This window comes from Acinonyx jubatus, chromosome C1 (genome assembly GCF_027475565.1).
Source record: "Acinonyx jubatus isolate Ajub_Pintada_27869175 chromosome C1, VMU_Ajub_asm_v1.0, whole genome shotgun sequence".
NCBI classification, from domain to species: Eukaryota; Metazoa; Chordata; class Mammalia; order Carnivora; family Felidae; genus Acinonyx; species Acinonyx jubatus.
In genome coordinates, this window is record NC_069381.1 from 156269583 (window position 1) to 156293340 (window position 23758).

A 23758-nucleotide genomic window follows, 5' to 3' on the forward strand; every position below is an offset into this window, starting at 1 on the left:
AATAAATAAAAACACTAAGAAAAAAATTTTTAAAATATCTGTGCCATCGTTCATGGTCTGTTTGCTTCTAAATGCATTTCAAGTTAAGTATTGGTCTTCCTTTGTTCACATTCAGGTGGTTTGATGGTGGGCTTTTGGTTTTGGTTGTTTTAAAAGCACATTGACTGAGAGTAGATATCCAATTTCCCTCTCCTTTTAAAATGTTGATAATTGGTTTGAAGGGCTTTGTTCTGTGTTGCAGCCTTAGAAGATAACAACCTGGAAACCTAATGTACATGTTATATGAGTGATTCCTTGTTTTCTTCCAAGTCCCTGAGAAACACTGACTTAACGTGGCAATCATTTAGTAAATATTTGTTACATATGTTAGTGAATGTGAGAACTTAAGCAAAAGCTGTAACTTTAAACTGCCATTTGAAATACTTGAAAAATGATGATCACCAAGGCAGATAAAATGACTAAAACTAGGAATTAGTACATTGCTACAAGGAAAAGCTATGATTACTCTTATACTGGCGCTTATTTCCTTAAAATATATGACTTCTTCTTCTTTTTTTTTTTTGAGTGTTTATTTTGAGAGAGAGAGAGCGCGTGCACATGCACACACAGGGGAAGGGCAGTGAGAGGGAGAGAGAGAATCCCAAATAGGCTCTGTGCTGACAGCCCTGATGCAGGGCTCCATCTCATGAACTGTGAGATCATAACCTGAGTTGAAATTAAGAGTTGGACACTTAAGCAACTGAACCACCAAGGCCTCCCACTTCTTTTTAAACAAACAAAAAATTTGTGTCGTTTATGATGGGAGTAAGTCATATATGAGTGATATTTCTGAGCAATATTAAATGACTTCCTCATTTTGTTGTGCTTAGTAGACAAATTCTATTAATTTTCATCATTCTATTGAAACATTCAGTTAAGTCATGAAATAGTCTTTCCTTGACTTTGATGATACCATCCTCTTCTGGTTCTCTTCCTATCTCTTTTTCACTCATTTTCATGGCTCCTTTTTATTCACCTGTTCTTCTCACCATTTTTGGAGTTGTCTCTTAGTTCCTGTCCCTTTCTCAATTTTGTGTTCTTTCCCATAGTGTCAGTTCACCTGTTCTCTCATGATTCCCAAATCTCTAGCTGCAGTCGACAATTCCTTGGTGAATTCCTTAATTCATTTTCTACTCATCAAGACTAACTCTTTTCCTCTATTTCAGTCGTTCCATTTTAGTCAGTGCTGCTACTTTCTACTCTTTGTTATACAATGAAAGCCACCATCATTCTCTACCTCCAAAAGGCTACTAAGTCCTATCATTTTTGTCATCTAAATACTTCTCTAATTTAACTCATTCTCTCCATTATCATCATTCTTCTGTAGTTCAGGTCATCGAATTTCTCAGGTATGGTACTTTTGCTGTCTGTTAATAGGTTGTCTTGCCTCTAGTCTTGGCTTGTTTCAATCCTTTTCTTCTAAAGAAGCAGCAGTGAACATTTTAAAATGCAAATCTGATATTATCATTCTCATGCTTAAAGTGTTTCAGTGGCTTATTACCCAGTCTGTATGCCTGTAGATATCAAACAAGTAACAAATAGTAATATATTGGGGCAGCTGGGTAGCTCAGTTGGTTGAGCATCCGACTCTTGGTTTTGGCTTAGGTCATGATCGCAGGGTCCTGGGATCCAGCCCTGCATTGGGTTCCGCACTGAGTGTAGAACCTGCTTAAGATGTCTCCCTCTCTCCCTCTGCACCTCTCCCAGCTCGTACTCTCTCTCTAAAAATAAAAAAATGAATAAATAAACCAGATATTTACTGATTGCCGTTGCTAATCACTGTTTTAAGCATTTAGGTATAAACCTTATTTCACTTAATCTCTTTAAGGTAGATGAGATTATTGTCTCCATTAAATAGAATAGGAAATAAAGCAAGTGTATATTACTAACCTGCTTGAGATCTGAAGAGTCAGAATTTAAATCTAGACAATTTGGCTTCATAGCCTAAATTCATTCTTAACAATAATGTTATATACTGACTACTTGTGAAATAGTCTTTGGTTTGATGTAATTGGGAGTAGGAGACTGATAAGCTAGAGAATGAATGCTTGGCCAAAGAGGACAGTTACTACTCAGTTCCAAATCATTGTTGGCATGTAAAAATGTGGCCCCAGTGTTGTCAGATCTTCCTGTTTTTTTTAAGAGTAAGGGGAATTCTTGACTTGTATAAGAAATATCCTATTTTTAAATGTCAGTAACTAAAAACTAAATAGGATAGAGGCAAACCAAACCTCTCTGTAGACCACAGATAGCCTGTAGTTCATAACCTTTCATCTTCAGCAATAAAGATTGCTTTCCTAGGCTCATCTATCAAAAATCACTACTTGTATTCTAGTTACACTGGACAGTTTACAGTTCTTGTAAACCTTAGGCTTTTTCTGTGCCCTCAAAAAATGGCTTCATCTATCTGGAATCCCCCTTTCTTTACCTTTCCCTTCCCCCTTGCCTTCTTTATTATGGCTTATTTCTCTTCATCATTCAAGACTTAACTTTCCTCACTGAAATAAAAATCTGTATTATTTTTTTTTCTATGCCTTGCCCTTGAATTAGGTTAGTTCCTCCTCTTATTTTCTCCCAGTATACCATGTGTATGCATGTAGCCCTCTGTTTCTCTCTTCCTCTCTCTCTATCTAGATTGTAAGTTCTTATTGTCTTTATCCTGGCATATGTTCAACACCTAGGTGTTAGGACATTTAGAAATCCATTTACAGCTAGTTTATAAGCACAAAGGAAGAGCACTAATGTACTCACATAACCAAACTGTAGGAGTTAAGGGTAGTCTTGGGAATGACCAGAACCAGAACTTTGGATGCTGGCATCTTAGGTTTCTTGTCTTAATGGATCTGCTTTATTCAGTGTTACTTTAGACAGTCTGCCATAGACTAGGAACATGACCTGTGACACTTCTAGACTCACATTTTTATACTTTCCATTTACCTCCAGTTACAAAAATCGCACAGCTGGCTCAGCTGTAAGTTCCCACCCCAAGTCATCAACATGAGTAAGAGACAAGGCTTGCACGTGTATGCACTCACACATACTCATTTTAAAATCAGGAAAGATTTTCCTTAGGAAGTGACTTTAAGGTGTCACCTAAGAGTTAGCCAGGCTTTGAGGAAGGAAAGAGTGTTTCAGCTTGTACAGAGACTCAGTAGAAGGATGCTAGATATTTCTTTTAAAAAGATCAGTTTGGGTGCCTGGGTGGCTCAGTCAGTTGAGTGTCCAACTCTTGTTTTCAACTCAGATCATGATCTTCTGGTTTGTAAGATCAGGCCCAGTGTCGGGCTCTGTGCTGACAGAGCAGAGCCTGCCCTCTCCCTCTCTCTCTGACCCTCCCCTGCTTGGTCTCTCTGTCTCTCTCTCTCAAAATAAATACATAAATTTAAAAAAAAAAATTAAAAAGATCAGTCTGGCTGTAAAAAAAAAAAATAAAAAAGATTGCAGGGGACTAAGAGGTGATGCACATAAACCACTGTGCAAGAAAGACTTAACATAGAAGACCTGTTAACTTTTGAAAGGCCTGCTTACAAGGTTGGCACTTAACTGGTATCTGGGAACTTTGATTTTGGAAGGGTCTCTACCACCCCACCGTCCACAGAACTGATGGGAGTGGGTCACTATGCCTAAACTGTACAAACAGTGGTTTATGCTGAACACACCTGCTTTCCTCCTGGGAGTCTAAAAACCTGGTTTGTGCTAGGCAAAGGGTGCCTGTGTGAACTTCCCCCAGTAAAAACCTTGGGCACTCAATTTCTTAACAGGCTCTTCTGGTGTCTATATCTCACAATCTGTCATAACTTATTGCTGGAGGAGTTAAGCATGCCCTGTGCTAGAATACTGGTAAAGAACTCTGGATTTCATCTGGACTACACCCAATGTGCCTTTTGTCTTTGCTGATTTTACTTTATAGCTCTTGCTATAATGAATCATAGGTGTGTATGTTGAGTCTTGTGAGCCCTCCTGGTGAATCATCAAGCCTGGAAGTGGTCTTGGGGCACCCTGAACACAACTACTTAGGGCTGGAATTTTGGGCATAGGCAAGAAAGGATGGAAGCCTGGTCTAGGATTTTAGAATTGACTCAAGATATTTTTAAAGTAGAATTGACAGGACTTGGTGATTTTTTTTCATGTGGGGAGAATGAAATAGGAAAGTATCAAGGATATCTACAAGTTTCTGACCCCAGCAACTGACTAAATGGTAGTATCCATTTATTAGGGGAACCACATAATATAATAGAAGGAATACTGAATCTGCAGTAAAATCATCTATATGGATTCAAGTTCAGACCTGGATGTTTATTAGCTTTGTTATCAGCGGCACATCATTTTGAAACTCAGATGTCCAACTGAGACTTATGAGGATTGAATGAGACATTCGAGGAAATTTTCTAAGTTATTAGCTGTATGTAAATATTACTTGTGATTTTTAAGCTACTATTTATTAAGTACCTAATATGTGCCAGAAGCTACCAGGCATTTTATGTATTGTTAATATTGTTTTTGCATTGTTATAGTTTTAAATTGAGTTTTAAAACTCAATTAGAGTGGCTAAAATACTGGGATTTCTTTTCTTTTTTTTTTTTAACTTTAGAAGTTTTGTATTATATATAATATGATACGATATGATATTACTTATAAGGTTTATATAATATTAGAAGTGGATGAAGTGTTGGTTTAACACTGTTCTGAGACATCATTGTTAAGTACATAATGATCAGGAAGGGGATTTGCCAACATTACACAGCTTGAGTGGCATTAGCACTCTGTTCGTCTAAAACAGAGCACACTTTACGCTGCGCTAAATGCCTCTCATTTACATATTCTGTGGATGAATAAAGGAATTTTGTTTTCATAATTTCAGATCAGGTGGGTAGCAAATATAATATCACCTTATAATTTCATTTTATTAGGTGAAGTGTTGAACAAAAACCAATTACATGTTCAAGGAAAGATGTATTTGTGAAATGATCTTGAGTACAAAATGTCTAGATTCCAAAGAAATAATGATCCTCTCTTTCTCTTCTAGACCACTTCACCTGCATTGTGAAGGTGCTTTTCACCCTACTATACACACAAGCTCTTGTGGCACTTTCAGTTAAATGCAATGAGGAAGATAGGTTAGCCTGGAAACACATGGGAGCTCTCAAAAAGGTTAGTGTCTTGTCTGAATTTGTCATTTATAGCTTGGTGAACTCATTTAAGTTGGAGATATGAATGAATGAGATTAGGTGTTTGAAAGGCAAAATGAGTTATTAATAGTATTTCCACTGGAAATGGAGCACCTTCAGGTTAAACAAAGTTAAAAATGTTTCTTTGGATGGTGAAGTCTTCTTCATCTATCTCTAAACCTTGGCCTTTTGCCTCTTCTTATTTGGGCAGTTTTGCTTTTGCTTGTAAGCCTTAAACTTAGAGAAGTTATGAAAATTGTACCAACACAGTGAGTAAGTAATAAAATGTCTGCAGACTTACCTATTTTACTTATTTGTCATCTTTTCTTCTCCTTGCTCCTATTTGCAGTCAGTCCAAAGATGGCTTTTGATGTGTCACCTATGAATTTAAAAATCTTAACTTTTTCTTAATTATGCTTCTTTAAATACTAATTTTTATATCTTAAAAAAATGTGTAAGTTCTTACAAATTTAAAGTTCTCAAGTTAAAATTACATAAACAATTTTGAAAAATTGTCCAAGTTTAGTTAAATGTAAGTGTTTTCAGTGACTCGAGAACAAATGTGATACTATAGAACCGAAGAACTGACTGTGAGTGGTTTGGCTTAGAGGTAGGTAAAATAAGAAAACTACTTCAGGGTGTATTTGGGGAAGTTGGTAGGAAAAAATAGTAAGTGTAATGTTAACTGAACCTCTTGATTGGTTTATAGACTCTTCAAGAGATTCAAACCTCTTTGAAAGGTTCCAATTATATACTTAAATCATGGGGCGCCTGGGTGGCTCAATAGGTTAAGTGTCCAGCTCTCAATTTTGGCTCAGATCATGATCTCACAGTTCGTGAGTTCCAGCCCCACATTGGGCTCTGCACTGACAGCCTGGAGCCTGCTTGGGATTCTCTCTCTCTCTCTCTCTCTCTCTCTCTCTCTCTCTCTCTCTCTCTGCCTCTCCCCCACTTGTGCTCTTTCTCCCTCTCTCAAAATAAACATTAAAAAAAAAATCACATCTACTTATGTCAAAGGAAAGAAAATCCATGATAAATACAGGAAATGTATTCAATGTAATCTTTACTTTTATCACTAGTTTACTCCCAAACAATGATTTGGTGTAAAAAAAAAAAAAAATTAATATAGTATCACCACCAAGCTCATAATGTCTTAAATAGGGATATTGGTTGGATACTGAACCTGAATACTAGGCTGAGCTTCTGCCACTAAATAGAGCTATTATTTTTTTGGTCAAGACATAAACTTCCTGAACTTTAGTTTTCTCAAAGGTAATTGAGAGATTTGGAACATATAATTTATAAGAGCTCCTTTATTTCTAAAATTCTCTTATTCTAAATTCTCAAAATGGATATATTTTTTCCCTTAGTGATTTTTCCTCCTTGTTCCTAGTTTGTTCTTGGATAATTTTGCCTTCTGCAATTTTCTTTCTTTTTTTTTTTTTTTAATATTCTTACAATTTCTCTGCACTGTAACCTGATATTTGGATTGTTAGTATTCAAATAAGGTATATTAGGTTTCTATGCTGTTTCATTGTTTACATATGTTTTCTTTAGTAAGCTGTCTAATCATGAAACAGTACACATTTAAAACATTTTCTGATATAATTTGGGTCTAAATCTATTCATCTGATTGTTTACTAAAATGAGACCTAATGACAGAAAATCAGGCAATTGTAAATCTATGATAGAACTAACTTAGGTAACTGTTCTATCAGTTTTCTTTCTCAATTTAATAATTGTTAGCTATGCAAAAAAACAGTTAGTGAAACATTTAATGTAAGGCATATTCTTATCAGAACATACATTTAGAAGTTTATAGCCATGTAAATTGCTTTTAGCGAATAAAAACAGTATGATGTTCTCTTGGTTAGTTTGCCGCGTGTCACTAGCTTTTTCTGTAATAGATCTAAATATTTAGGTACACAGCAGATGGTAAATAATAGCAACAATATTATAAGGAATGAAATACATCATTGTGATTTTTAACTATTCTGCATCATTCATTCTTTATTTCCTTCTTCCTTCTCTCACCCCCACTTCTTTACTTATTTCCTTTCTTCGTTGAGTCTCATGTATTCATTCTATCCCTCTATTTTCTTATCCTCAGGTATTGATAATTCCAATGAAAACAGATTTTTGCTAGCTGTAATCTGGCCTAGGGCAATAAAAATATAGGTACTATGTATGTATTTTTAAAGGGATATTAGAGTTAATTTGATAATAAGGTTTAGTTGTGCTGGAATAATCATTATTATAGTTAGTATAAATTGTGTTCTTTTGGTTACTAAAATTTCTCTTAAAAGACTCTTTACAACAGGATTTCCTAATCTGAGGTCCTGTTGTGTTGTGTTGTGTTGTGGTGTTTTGCTGGGGATAGTAGGACGATAGCATCCAACATATATCCATAGTGTCTGTCATCCCCCAAATTTGAAGAACTACTGTAATTTAAACAAAGCATCTGCCCAACACATAACTGTTGGATCTCTCAACTCTCAACTCTTGATCTTTCTCTTTAATTAACTGCAGACCTTTGCCACCTTTCCGATTGGATTCTTTTGATCTGATTCTAGGTCTTTCATCCATGGTCTCCTAAGTCCTCTTAAGCTTTACAAGCCTATTTGTAAATTCATATATTACGTATATAAAAATATGCTTTCTTAAGACATGTATGAAATAAAACTATTTTCTTGTCTAATAATCTGATCAGAAGAATTCTCACTACAAAAGAGTGAATAGTACATTATATTTAACTTTCTGATCTGATATAGTACTTGCCATGTATAAAAAAAAGTTCTTAAAATATATTTGATAATAATGACTTGAAAGCTGATTATCACTCAATAACCCACCTGGATGATCTGAACATCATTTCTTATTATTGGAGGGTATTTTTTTCCCTAAGTTAGAAAGTATTTTGACTTGAAATACTCTTCTGTTGCTATGTATTCTGTGTATCTTTTACTGAAGAATATATTGAATTTAGGAAGATTTTAGGCTGAATTGTATATTTCCAGAAACTTTAATATGTGCAAAATCATGGTAATATTTTCTTTTGAGTCTTCTACATTTTGAGTTTAAGTGAACTCTGTTTAAAAACTACTGATTAAATTAATTTTTGTGTTTTTTTCAAGTTTTTATTTAAATTCTAGTTAATTAACATATAGGATAATATTGGCTTCAGGATTTAGTGATTCATCACTTACATATAATACCCAGTGCTCATCACAAGTGCCCTCCTTAATACCCATCACCCATTTAAACCCCCATTGGGGGTGGGTCACATGATTTAAAGAGTGCGGTTGTAGAATCAGAACTGTTTTTGTAGTTTAGAATCAGGACATGATAACACTACATGGCTGAATGATATGAAAAAGAAGCAGAGGAGTAATTTAAAGATAATGCAAAGAACTGATTACCAAAAGAGATACATCTAGGCAAGTTCCAAGGTCAAAAATTCCAACAGTACCAAAAGAAATTCTATTAAGTAGGCAGCAGGTGTTTATTGCTCAAATTTTTGTTCTGCAAATGGATATATATAAAGTACAAAGCATAGTTCCTGACATTTTGGAATTTACTGTCTAGGTGAGGAGAGCATAATAACACAGGAGAAGACTAAGATCGTCAAATAACAAATTCTAAAGATCGGACTGTTAGTGATTATCAGATGGTCAGGATAAACGTATATATCCCATAGTGTGTACTCAAATCTTATATTTTACTATGTAAAAAGTATAGTTAATGAGTAGAATAAATGACATCATAGCAAACTTATTACTGTAGCCCATTTTATACTTTATTGTATCTTTTTTTAAGAAAAAATTTTTTAACGTTTTTATTTATTTTTGAGACAGAGAGAGACAGAACATGAACAGGGGAGGGTCAGAGAGAGAGGGTGACACAGAATCTGAAACAGGCTCCAGGCTCCGAGCTGTCAGCACAGAGCCCGACGCAGGGCTCGAACTCATGGACCGCAAGATCATGACCTGAGCCGAAGTCAGCCGCCAAACCGACTGAGCCACCCAGGCGCCCCTATACTTTATTGTATCTTGAAACAACCTCCAGTATCTCAGTGAATATAAAGAGAAACATTTGTATAAAAACTTATTGACATAAATTTGAATTTATAAATAGCCATTATTTTTCCTTTCTTATAAAAATATAGCATCATTAAGCTTAATTAATTTATAAGCTGTTATTTAATGTATCTGGATTTTCTTTATTAAACATATTGTAATGTGGTGCCTGGATGGCTCAGCCTGGGTGGTTGAGTGTCTGACTCTTGATTTCAGCTCAGATCATGATGTCACGGTTGTGGGATTGAGCCCCACGGGTCTCTGCACTCATTGGAGGCTGCTTGGGATTCTCTCTCTCCCTTTCCCTCTGCCCCTGCCCTGCTCACACTCTCTCTCAAAATAAATAAATAAACTTAAAAAACAACAACAACATTGTCCTATTTTATTTTTACATTAATTTTTTTAAAGAAATCCCATTCAAGGAATTTGACAGAAATTGTAAAAGAAAAAGTTTGTGGTCCATGTTATTTCATGCATGTATGATTTTACATTATAATGAGTGTATGTATATATGCTGCTTTTGGCCTTTTTCACAGTATTATAAACATTTTTTCATTCAGCTCAAATTTGTCATGTCGTATTCACTGCTTATAAAATGTTCTATTGAGTTGATATGGAATAATTTAGGTAACTGCTTTACTTTTGTTGGTCATTTCTAGTTTTTCAGTATTGTAGTATTACAGTGAGTGTCTTGGGGGTTTAGTTATTTTTTTTTATTATAGATTATTTCCCTAGGAAGAATTTCCAGGAGTGGAAATTACTGAGTCAAAATATATGATTTACATATGTTTGTTTACTCATTCATTATATAATTTACGTCTGCCTTTTAAAGAAGTATTGCAATAGTTTTAATCCCATACCCAGTTTCCTTGCGAATCCAGAGGTGTGCTGTTGTACGTAGATTTGGAGGACTTGAAGTTTACATGTGTGAAAAATAATGTAGTCATAATTATACCCCTACTTATTAAGAAGCGTTCTTTCCAATGTAATTTTTTTTAAATTTTCAGTGACTGATGGAACTAATTTTTCATTTCTTCCAGAATGCATGTGATGCAGAAAAGTCTTATGAAGTGTTACTGAGCTTTGTGATAAGTGAACTGTCTAAAGGAAAGTTATACCATGAAGAAGGAACTCAGGAATGTGCAATGGTATGCTCTAGGTGTAGAGATTATTTGTTAAAAATTTAGATTTTGTTGCCATTATGAATATAATTTTTAAGCTATATCTATTAGAGAATGAATTGTTTAAATTCTCTTTTTTGACTTTAGGTTAGCCCTATTGCTTGGTCTCCTGAATCCATGGAAAAATACTTACAGGACTTCTGCTTACCTTTCCTCAGAATCACCAGCCTTCTTCAGCACCACCTTTTTGGGGAAGATTTACCTAGCTGCCAGGTATAATTTGGGATAGTATTTATATGCAGGACTGTCATGCAAGTGTATGTTAGTCTAACTGAAAAGGAATAAATATTTAGAACATTTACTATTAATGTTATTTTTTTGTATTTGCTAGCATCCACTCATTTTTATGATATTACTAATATTTGATATTAAAGCACTTTTAGATGAGATCAGTGATAATAAATGCCCAATACTTGAATAGGATCATAGTATTCATATTGATATATTTAGCATTATTTTTATCATATTGATAAATTAATCACTGATCATCATCTGCCTTTCTATCCTTTTAAAAGTTATGTTGATCAGAAAGCTGGTTGTCTGAAGACATGATGGCATTTATATAACTTTAGGACAGGAAAATGCTCAGTTTGTAGCCAGTTAAGTTAAAAATTTGGATATATTAGTGGTTTAGCCTATTTCATAAAACTGTGGGTTGATGTGAGTAGGCAAGAAAGTGACAGAATGGGGAACCACTATGTTTATAGGATTATAATCCTGACATTATCTCCCATCTGTTTCCAGGGAATTTGATATTAATTCCATGGGAATTAAGACATTTATCATATATATGGCCTTTGAAGCCTGTAGTATATCAGAATTAAGCAGTTGATTGTTCTTTCTCTCTTAAGTAATTGACCATTGTATTAAATAGTTTGGAGTGTTTGGTTTTTTTCAAATGATTCAAGATAAACTCTATACATTTGTCTTTGAAACATTCAGAATTTATGGACATTGAATAAATTAAAACTGTTCATCCATTAGATTTTCTTTCATAGGTGTTTTATTTTTAAATTTCAACTTAAAAGTGTTTTCTTCTGCTATACAGTAGTTGTTCCTTATCCATGGGGAATATGTTCTAAGGCTCCTAGTGTATGCCTGAAACTGGGGATAGTGCTGAACCCTATATATATTATGTATTTTTTCTCTGTACATAAATATCTATGATAAAGTTTAATTTATAAATCAGGCATAGTAAGAGATTAACAACTAATAATGAAACAATTATAAGAGTATACTATAATAAAAGTTATGTGAATGCTGTCTCTCTCTTAAAATAACTGTATTCACCCTTCTTGTGATGATGTGAGATGACAAAATACCAACAGGATGAGACGAAGTTAGGTGAATGATGTGTAGGCATTGTGATGTAGTGTTAAGTTACTATTGACCTTCTAACTATATATCAGAAGATGGATCATCTGTTTCTGAACCACAGTTGACCACCAGTAACTGAAGCCACAGAAAACAAAACTGGGATAAGGGGGAACTACTGTCTGAGCATCTTCAAGCATGCAGGAGATTAATTTTTTAAAAATATGCTACTTCATTAATTTTTCTTTCTTCACATTTAAAGGCCATAGGCTGTGGCTCTTTGTATGCTTATTACCTTATGGTTTATTTTATCATTTGTTTTTATTGGAAGTTATTTTTCTCCCCTAAGTTGGACATTATCTGGAAGCAGAAGCTCTCGAACTGGGCATTGAAAGTTGGTTGGGGGTTGGGTGTACAGTGATGCCTATAGTAGAGCACCAGGCACATGCTTAGAACAGGGAAGGAATGCATCAGTTAGGAGGCCTGAAAGGAGCAGTGCTACTTAGTGTTAGAAATACATTAAGGGGAAGTTGTAGTGAATCTTGAATTTCACATGAAGAAATTTGGACCATTGAAAGATTTGGGACAAAAATGTGACATGATTCAAATTTTATTTCAGGATGAAATTTCATTCTAATATTAGACAGATTTGAGAGTGTGAGGAATGGGGGGCCTGGGAACAGAAAAGCTAGTTGGGGAATGACATAATAGAAATAGAAGAGAATAGGGAGCAATTAAAGATTACAGAGGTGGAATAGTCAAGATTTGACAGCTAGTTGAACATGTGGGAGTCAAGGGAGAAGAGAGAGCCACACTGTACTTGGGTTTTGGGCCTCTGAGACTTGAACCTTTCTGGTATAGTTAATAGAAGGAGGAAGTATGGAACAAGTCTCTGGGACCTGAGTGAAAGAATTTTGCATATATTCAAGTTGAGGGGTTGGATATGGATATATTCAACTGAAGTGAGAAAAGTTAGATTACAACTTTAGGTAGAAGTTCTCTTTTTGTTTAGATTTCTGTCATCTGTGTAATCTAACTTTAGTAGATTTCACATTTTTTTCTTTGTGTCACTTTCATTTAATTTTTTTGGTTAGCGATATATTTATTCTCACAAATACTTTTATAATCAATTTGTCAATTTTCTTCCAATAGCCTACAAGATGTTAGATGAGAATTGCTTTGAACATGTAGTTTTAAGACATTGAGCATAGTTTATATGTCCATTCAGGGCTTCTTTTAATTTTCATAGAATTTTTAAATTGTCATCTTTTTTATGTTTACTTTATTTCTGAGAGAGAGAGAGAAAGAGAGAGAGAGAGGCGAGAGAGCACAAGTGGGGGAGGGGCAGAGAGAGAGAGGGGGACAGAGGATCCGAAGCAGGCTCTGTGCTGAAAGGAGTGAGACTGATGTGAGGCTTGAACTCATAAACTGCAAGATCATGACTTGAGCTGAAGTCAGATGCTCAACCAACTGAGCTACCCAGGCACTCCTAAAATTGTCATCTAAAGTCTGGAACATTCTTCATAAAGTGAACCCAAAAGGCTTTATGGTTTTAGTTTCTTTCTAAATGATGTGTTATTTCTGTGACACTCTGATTACTTCTTGCTGGTATAGAATAATACTATTAATTTTGGTGTGTTCTTGTAACTGGTCACTTGCTGAACTCTTACTAATTTGAATAGTTTGCCTGTTGATTCTTTTAGGTGCTTTATGTAATTATCATATCATCTGAAAATAATGAGAATGTTGTCTCTTTCCTTCAAATATTTATTTTTCTATTATTGTCTTAATACATGTCTAGTGAGTATTTTGAACAGTGGATGTAACAGGCAGCATCCTTTTTTTTTAAGTCATTTTTTTTTAAATTTACATCCAAATTAGCATATAGTGCAACAATGATTTCAGGAGTAGATTCCTTAGTGCCCCTTACCCATTTAGCCCATGCCCCTTCCCACAACCCCTCCAGTAACCCTCAGTTTGTTCTCCATATTTATGAGTCTCTTCTGTTTTGTCCCCCTCCCTGTTTTTATATTATTTTTGTTTCCCTTCCCTTATGTTCATCTGTTTTGTCTCTTAAAGTCCTCATATGAGTGAAGTCGTATGATTTTTGTCTTTCTCTGACTAATTTCATTTAGCATAATACCCTCCAGTTCATCCACGTAGTTTCAAATGGCAAGATTTCGTTCTTTTTGATTTGCCGAGTAATACTCCGTTGTATATATATACCACATCTTCTTTATCCATTCATCCATCGATGGACATTTGGGCTCTTTCCATACTTTGGCTATTGTTGATAGTGCTGCTATAAACATGGGGGTGCATGTTTCCCTTCGAAACAGTGCATATATATCCCTTGGATAAATGCCTAGTAGTGCAATTGCTGGGTCATAGGGTAGTTCTGTTTTTAGTTTTTTGAGGAACCTCCATACTCTTTTCCAGAGTGGCTGCATCAGCTTGCATTCTCACCAACAATGCAAAAGAGATCCTCTTTCTCCGCATCCTCACCAACATCTGTTGTTGCCTGAGTTGTTAATATTAGCCATTCTGACAGGTGTGAGGTGGTATCTCATTGTGGTTTTGATTTGTATTTCCCTGATGATGAGTGATGTTGAGCATTTTTTCATGTGTCAGTTGACCATCTGGATGTCTTCTTTGGAGATGTGTCTATTCATGTCTTTTGCCCATTTCTTCCCTGGATTATTTGTTTTTTGGATGTTGAGTTTGATAAGTTCTTTATAGATTTTTGGATACTAACCCTTTATCTGTGTCATTTGCAAACATCTTCTCCCATTCTGTCAGTTGCCTTTTAGTTTTGCTGATTGTTTCCTTCGCTGTGCAGAAGCTTTTTATTTTGATGAGGTCCCAGTATTTCATTTTTGCTTTTCTTTCCCTTGCCTCTGGAGATGTGTTGAGTAAGAAGTTGCTGTGGCCAAGGACAAAGAGGTTTTTGCCTGCTTTCTCCTGGAGGATTTTGATGGCTTCCTGTCTTACATTTGTGCCTTTCACCCATTTTGAGTTTATTTTTGTGTGTGGTGTAAGAAAGTGGTCCAGGTTCATTCTTCTGCATGTCGCTGTCCAGTTTTCCCAGCACCAGTTGCTGAAGAGACTGTCTTTATTCCATTGGATATTCTTTCCTGCTTCATCAAAGATTAGTTGGCCATATGTTTGTGGGTCCATTTCTGGGTTCTCTATTCTGTTCCATTGATCTGAGTGTCTGCTCTTGTGCCAGTACCATACTATCTTGATGATTACAGCTTTGTAGTATAGCTTGAAGTCCAGGATTGTGATGCCTCCTGCTTTGGTTTTCTTTTTCAAGATTGCTTTGGCTATTCGGGGGTCTTTTCTGGTTCTATACAAAGTTTAGGATTATTTGTTCTAGCTCTGTGAAGAATGCTGGTGTTATTTTGACAGGGATTGCATTGAATATGTAGATTGTTTTGGGTAGTATCAACATTTTAACGATATTTGTTCTTCCTATCCAGGAGCATGGAATCTTTTTCCATTTTTTTGTGTCTTCTTCAGTTTCTTTCATAAGCTTTCTGTAGTTTTCAGTGTATAGATTTTTCACCTCTTTGGTTAGATTTATTCCTAGGTGTTTTATGGTTTTTGGTGCAACTGTAAATGGGATCGATTCCTTGATTTCCCTTTCTGTCGCTTCATTGTTGGTGTTTAGGAATGCAACCGATTTCTGTGCATTGATTTTATATCCTGCAGCTTTGCTGAATTCATGAATCAATGCTAGCAATTTTTTGGTGGAATCTTTTGGGTTTTCTATATAGAGTATCATGTCATTTGCGAAGAGTGAAAGTTTGACCTCCTCCTGGCCGATCTGGATGCCTTTTATTTCTTTGTGTTGTCTGATTGCGGAGGCTAAGACTTCCAATACTATGTTGAATAACAGTGGCGAGAGTGGACATCCCTGTCTTGTCCCTGACCTTAGGGGGAAAGCTCTTAGTTTTTCCCCACTGAGGATGATGTTAGTGTTGGTTCATTCATATATGACTTTTATGATCTTGAGGTATGCTCCTTCTATCCCTACTTTCTTGAGGGTTTTTATCAAGAAAGGAGGCAGCATCCTTTTTTGTACCCTATCCTAAGAGACTTCTTTTAAAGTTTCCTGTGCATTTCTTTTTGTTTGTTTCTTTTTTATTATTATTATAAATGGAATTATTTAAAATTATATTTTCTAGTATGTTGCTAAGGTGTAGAAATCCAACTGGATTTTTGAACATTAATCATCTACATTTATCCACCTTGCTAATAAATTCTATGATTATTTGTAATAGACAGTAGACTCTTGAGTTTCACAAGACATTTAAAAAAATTTTTTTAACATTTTGGTAAGCATGGGAATTCATCAAGAATGGTACCTAGTACGTATTCCAGCACAACATTCTGCCTCCACAGTAATCTTTAGACTTCCTAATTTGGTTAAATGTCTTAACCTAACACTATTTCTACTACCATGAGAGGGCTAATTATAGTAAACTATATGGTTCTCCTATATTTTCCCCTACTTAAATGCAGCCTCTCTTATTTATCCTCTAACTCCGGAATTCTTACAGAGGGACTTCAGGTAATTTTTGAATTCCATAGCATTACCTGTAAAATGTTTGTGTATGTGTATTTTTCTTAGAAGAAAATGGTTATCAGACTCTTCTAGGGGACCTTGATTATCACCACCATCCCAACATTTGAAAATCAGTGCTCTAATATATCTCCTTTAATTCTTTTTTCTCTCTTCTGTCAAACAATAGTTTTGCCATGAATATTTATATTGATAGCTAGCATTTACTGTATACTGACTACATGCTAAGCACTGTTAAGTGCTTTGCGTTTGAATTCATTTAAGTTCCACAACAATTCTGAGATGGCTGTTATAGTCCTCACTTTACAGACAAGTAAACAGGCCCAGAGCTGAATAATCTGCTCAAGACTCACAGCTAGTATTTAAAGCAGCCAGGATTTGAACACAGTCAGTCTGCATGCCAAATCTGAACTATTACCGTCTGAACTGTGCTACTGCTTGCTACACAAAACTTTTTTTGAAGCACTCAGTTTTCTTCTAGTATTCAGTCTATAAAAACTGTTAAAATATTGCATGTTGTACTCTCTTTGAATCTCAATACAATTGTGAATACTTCATCTATAGGTGTCTCTTTTAGTACAATAATAGGATGATCAATTTATTGATAGCTGAATAGACATGGAAATAGCAAAAAAAAAATTGAAAACATCTGAAGTGTCCATCAATGAGAAGCTTGTTAAATAAATTGTGGTTTTTTTCATACAATGGAATACTCTTCAGAAGAGAATAGAGGGCACCTGGGTGGCTCAGTTGGTTGAGCATCCGACTTCGGCTCAGGTCATGGTCTCGCAGTCCATGAGTTTGAGCCCCATGTCAGGCTCTGTGCTGGCAGCTCAGAGCCTGGAGCCTGCTTCAGATCCTGGTCTCCCTCTCTCTCTCTCTGCCCTTCTGGCACTCATGCTCTGTCTCTCTCTCTCTCCTGCAAAAAATAAATAAACATTAAAAACAATTTTTTAAAGAAAAGAATAGAAAGTTTTCTATGTATTAATATGGAAAAATCTCAAAAATATTTTAAGTAAACAAAGGCAAGGTATGCTTATATTAAATTCAGTGGGGGAAAAATAGTGGTTTATATACACACACGCACACACACACACACACACACACACACACACACTCTGGAAAAATACATTAAAAAATTATGGTCAGTTCTGGGGCACCTAGATGGCTCAGTCGGTTAAGCATCCGACTTCGGCTCAGGTCATGATCTCACGGTTTGTGAGTTCGAGCCCCGCATCGGGCTTTGTGCTGACAGCTCAGAGCCTGGAGCCTGCTTTAGATTCTGTGTCTCCCTCTCTCTCTGCCTCTCGCCTGCTCATGCTCTGTCTCTGTCTCAAAAATAAATAAAACATTTAAAAAAAAATTATGGTCAGTTCTTACCTAGGAGTTGGGATTGTGAGTTTGAGATTTGTATCGAAAGGGAACAGAGATGGTTGAAAGTTTTGGTTTTTTTTAATGATATCTTTTCATACTTTCTAGTGTTTAAATATTATAAACATTCTGCAATAATTATGTTTGCAGAAAAAAATACATATTTTTTGAACAGGTACTGTATTCATAGTTTTCAAAATTCAAAAGTACAGTTTCTTTTTTTAAAAAGTTTTTATTTAAATTCCAGTTAGTTACCATACAGTATAATACTAGTTTCAGATGTACAATATAGTGATTTAAGCGCTATCATACAACACCTGGTGTTCGTCACAGAAAGTGCACTCCTTAATCCCCATCGTGTATTTGACCCATCTCCCCACCCACTTCCCCTCTGATAACCATCAATTTGTTCTCTCAAACAATTTTTTCCCCTTTGCTCATTTGTTTTGTTTCTTAAAATCCACATGTGAGTGAAATCATACAGCATATGGTATTTGTCTTACTCCGCTTAACTTATTTCGCTTAGCATAATACATTCTAGCTTCATAGATGTCATTGCAAATGGCAAGGTTTCATTCATTTTGATGGCTGAGTAATACTTCATTGTACATATATACCACATCTTTATCCATTCATCTATCAATGGGCACTTGAGCTGCTTTTATAATTTGGCTGTTGTTGATAATGCTGCTCTAAACATTGGGGTGCATGTGCCCCTTCAAGTCAGTATTTTTGTATCCTTTGGGGTAAATACCTAGTAGTGCAATTGCTGGGTCATAGGGTAGTTCTATTTTTAACTTTCTGAGGAGCCTCCATACTGTTTTCCAGAGTGGCTGCACCAGTTTGCATTCCCACCAACAGTGTAAGGGGGCTCCCCTTTTTCCGCATCGTTGCTAATATCTGTTGTTCCTGTGTTGTTAGTTTAAGCCATTCTGACAGGTGTGAGGTGGTATCTCACTGTGGTTTTGATTTGTATTTCTCTGATGATGAGTGATGTTTCATATGTCTGTTAACCATCTGTATGCCTTCTTTGAACAAGTGTCTATCCATGTCTTCTGCCCATTTCTTAACTGGATTATTTGTTTTTTGGCTGTTGAGTTTGATAAGTTCTTTATAGATTTTGGATACTGACCCTTTATCAGATAATGTTGTTTGTAAATATCTTCTCCCATTCCATAGATTACTTTTTAGTTTTGTTATTTCCTTCACTGTGCAGAAGGTGTTTTGTCTTGATGAAGTCTCAGTAGTTCATGTTTGCTTTTGTTTCCCTTGCCTCTGGAAACGTGTCTAGTTAGAAGTTGCTACACCTGATGCCTAAGAGGTTACTGCCTGTGTTCTCCTGTAGGATTTTGATGGTTTCCTGTCACACATTTAGATCTTTCATCCATTTTGTATTTATTTTTGTGTATGGTATAAGAAAGTGATCCAGTTTCATTCTTCTGCATGTTGCTGTCCAATTTTCCCAACACCACTGGTTGAGGAGACTTTTTGTCCATTTGTTATTCTTTCCTGCTTTGTTGAAGATTAGTTGACCATATAGTTGTGGGTTTTCTATTCTGTTTCTATTCTGACCATATATTTCTGGGTTTTCTATTCTGTTCCATTAATTTCTGTGTCTATTTTTGTGCCAGTACCATACTGTTTTGGTGACTACAGCTTTGTAATATAACTTGAAGTCCAGAATTGTGATGCCTCCAGCTTTGCTTTTCCTTTTCAAGATGGGCTTTGGCTATTTAGGGTCCTTAGAGATCATTTCATATTCAATATATGAAGATCTTCCTCATTTTGTTTTACAGATTCAGAATATTTCATTGTATGAGGTACCAGGATTTATTTAATCAGTTCTCCATTAATAAATATTTGGGTTATTTCTAGTCCTTTGCTCTTTGTAAATGATACAACAATGAATAATAGTATATGCAAGTTATTTTGCATGTTTTTTTTTATTGTATTTGTAGGATAAATTCTTTGAAGTGATTTGCTGTGGCAGCCCTTACATGCACTTGTAGTTATGATGGTTGTTACCAAACTACCCTTCATTGAAGTTGTACCAATTATGTTGACAGTAATGTATGAGAGTTTCCCTATACTGTACTTGTATCTACTTAGTGTATTATCACACTGTTTGATTTTTGCCTCTAGATCTTTTGTCTAGGTAAAATATATCTCAGTGTAGTTTTTATTAGCATTCCTCCTAAGGTTGAGCATGTTCCATATTTAGGAGCCATTTTCTTTTACTCCAATTTACTTGTTATATAGCACTTCTTTTGAAAATAATTAGAGAATGAAAAAATTAAAAAGATAATTTACTGTCTGATCTTGAAAAAAGTATCTCATGACTTTTCTTTGTTTAGAATAATCTGCCACTCTGTTTTGTTTAAGTTGAATGGGAAACTTTTCTTTCATTTTTTATTTCTTTCATAAATTTTTCCTCAGCTATGATTCTTTCATTTCAGTGAACTGCATTTGGACTCAGTATCTGCTTCATAAAATACAGGCCAAGTAATCATGAAGTAGCCTAGGAATCCCAGGAGAAAAGAAATACATTTATGTAAATCTTTGTTAATTTTTATTGGTTGTTGGATTTCCTGTCACAAAGATGAAAATGTTGCTATTTTTCTACCATTGGTAGTTCCCTTTTTCTCAGGTTATTTTTGTGCCTTACATTAGAAATAACTGTCTTCTCTCAATACAGCAGGAAGATAAATCATTTATAAATATATATGCACAAAACAACAAAACTCCAAATTACGTATGCAGAAATTGACAGAATTGAAAGAAAAAACAGACAAATCTACAATTACAACTAGAGATTTCAGGGTTCTTTCTTACTAGTCAATAACAAGTAGACAGATAACCAAATAGTATAAATGTTATCTGAATAATACTATCAATCAACTTGGTATAATGACATCTGTAGAATACTTCACCAAACAATAATAGAATGCGTATTTTTTACTAGTGTACATGAAATATTCACCAGAATATACCATATGCCAAGCCATAATGCAAGTATCAATAAATTCAGAAGAACTGAAATCATGCAACACATTTCTGCCACACAGGAATTAAATTAGAAATCAATAACAAAAAATATGGAAATCCCCAAATGTGTGGGAATTAAGCAACATACTTTTAAATAACTTACATTAGGTCAGAAATTCCAAGGAAATTAGAAAACACTTAAACTGAGTGAAAATGAAAACACAGCATAGCAAAAAAGTGGGATGCTGCTAAAGTAGTCCTTGGAGAGATACAGCTTCAAATGCTTATATTTAAAAAGAAGAAAGTTCTAGGGGCACCTAGATAGCTCAGTCAGTTAAATGTCCTAGTCTTGATTTCAGCTCAGATCTCAGGTCATGAGGTCAAGCCCTGCATGGGGCTCTGCACTGATAGCACCAAGCCTGCTTGAGATCCTCTCTCCTTCTGCCTCTGCCCCTGCCCCCACACAAAAAAGTAAGTAAATAAACATTTAAAAAATTGAAGAAACTTCTCAAGTCATTTCTCTAAATTTCTACTTTATGAAGCTTCTAGTTTCAAATTAGACCCCGAGCAATTAAAAGAAAGGAAATTACAAAAATTAGAGCAGAAATCAATGAAGGAATAATGAAGAGACAGTAGAGAAATTCAGTGAGTCGAAAGTCTGTTTTTTTGTAAAGATCAGTAAAATGGATAAACCTAAAATGTTAGGAGCTCAGCTGAGCTGGGAGAAAGAGAATTGAGCTGCTGGGTGTCAGAGTAGCTGATGAAAGTCAGTCACAAGCCAAAAGTGAGAGAATTAGGTCTTCAGTCACTTACTGTGAAGCAGGAGGCTAAGACCAGAAGAAGTGCCAGTTCCTTCTGTTCCATTTACCCTTATGGAATGAAATGGTACAACAGTGGAGGATCAGGTGAATCAGCACAGATATGGGGATCTGTTGAAGGAGCCCCAAAAGCCCTGAACTAAAAGCTCTGGCAGTGTTATGGACTCTGAGATAGAGAAGGGGTTGGGGAGACAAGGATAAGAGTAGAAGACACTCCTTCTCAAGGCCTCAGGTAAAGAAGCCTAGGAATAAAGGTACCAGGGCTGGGAATGTAAATATATGAAAGAGTGTGACAGGATGGGGGTAGGGGGCTGAGAACTTGACTAGAAATTCCTTCAGAGACTGCAGTGCATTTTGGCTGTGTACTGGATCTGATGTAGGGAGGGCAGTTTTCATCCATGAAGCCTGCGAAGTAAAACCTTTATAAATTGCCTATAGTTAGGTCTGAAAAAATCACACGTAGAATTTGAACCAGGAGCCAGACTCCTCACCAGATCGATAAGAAAAAGAAAAGAAGGTACAAATTACCAATATCAGGAATGAAGGAGGAAACATCCCTACAAAACTGTAAGAGAATATTATGAATAACATTTGCCAATAAATTTGATAATGTAGATTAAATGGACAAATTCCTTGAAAAATAAAACTTACTAAAACTGACTCAAGAAGAAATAGAAAGTCTTAACTAGATCTGTATAAAGTAAGAAAGTTGATTTAGCTATTAAACCTCTATAATTATTATCCTTCCAAAAAAGAAAAGTCAACAACTTTATACCAACAAAGATAACATCATGGTGAATCCTATCAAACATTTAAAGAAGAAATTCCATTGATACATATAAACTCTTTCAGAAAACAGAGGAAGAAGAAACAGTCCAAATTCATTTTAATCGACCAATTTTACCCTGACACCCAAATCAGGCATCGTGAGAAAACTACAAACCCACATCTTTCATGAACATAAAGCAAAAGCCTTGACAAAATATTAGCAGTAGAAGAGGATAATACATCATGGCCAAGTGGGTTTATTCTAGGAATGCATAGTTGGTTCAACAACAAAAATCATTTAATTTAATTTAATTCACCATATCAATAAAAGAGATTTTCAAAAAGCATATTATCATCTCAGTAGTCAAAAATTTTTTTGGACGAAATTCAATTCCTGTTCATGGTAAAAACACTAAAAAAACAACAGAAAGCAATTTTTTTCAGCCTAATAAAAGAAATGTATGAAAAATGCATAGCTAACATCATAATTAATAATGAAAGATAGGAAACTTTCTCCTGAAGATCAGGAACAAGACCAGGATGGCTGCCCTCATCACTTCTTTTTAGTATTGAATTAGAGGTTCTGGGAAGAGCAGTTAGGCAAGAAAAAGAAATAAAAGGCATCTGGATTGGAAAGGAAGAGGTAAAATAATGTCTGTTTTCAAATTAGATAATCTTTTATGTGGGCAAATTATAAGGAATCTCCAAAAAACTATTAAAGCAAATCATTGAGTTCAGCAGAGTTCTTATAGGATACATGATCTATGTACCATAAAAAAAACAAAAAAACAAAAAAACAAACCACATCTAATTTATTTGCACTGGCAGTGAGCAATCCAAAAATGAAATTTAAGAAATAATTCCAGGGTGCCTGGGTGGCTCAGTCGGTTAATCAGCTCAGGTCATGATCTCGCGGTCTGTGAGTTCAAGCTCCACGTCGGGCTCTGTGCTGACAGCTCAGGGCCTGGAGCCTGTTTCGGATTCTGTGTCTCCCTCTCTCTCTGACCCTTCACCGTTCATGCTCTGTCTCTCTCTGTCTCAAAAATAAATAAATGTTAAAAAAAAATTTTTTTTTAAAGAAATAATTCCATTTACAATAGAGCGATGAAAATATTCTGGAATTAGCTTGTGATGGTTGCACAATTCTGTGAATGTACTAAACTGTGCATGTTAAGAGGGTGAATTTTATGGAATACAAATTACATCTCAATTAAAAAAATATATGGAGGAAGGACTTGTATCCAGAATGCAGAATATTTTAAGAACTCTTGTAAGTCAATAATTAAAACAAAAACCACACAGTGGGCATAAAATTTGTATAGGCACTTTTCATAGGAATGATATGTGTGAAAGAGAGGCGCCTGGGTGGTTCAGTTGGTTAAGCATCCGACATCGGCTCAGGTCATGATCTCACAGTTCAAGCCCTGCTTCAGGCTCTGTGCTGACAGCA

The 23758-nt window shown here is 35.4% G+C and overlaps 1 protein-coding gene across 5 annotated transcripts in view; it reads left to right on the top strand.

Moving 5' to 3' along the window:
• Positions 1-23758, top strand: part of UBR3 (ubiquitin protein ligase E3 component n-recognin 3) — a 232181-nt gene that overhangs the window by 197111 nt on the left and 11312 nt on the right. For all 5 annotated transcript variants that reach the window (XM_027055521.2, XM_027055522.2, XM_027055523.2 and 2 more), the window contains 3 exons: positions 5066-5190; positions 10324-10431; positions 10552-10677. In XM_027055521.2, coding sequence (XP_026911322.1) covers positions 5066-5190; positions 10324-10431; positions 10552-10677 — 359 coding nt within the window. The remainder of the gene's footprint in view (positions 1-5065; positions 5191-10323; positions 10432-10551; positions 10678-23758) is intronic.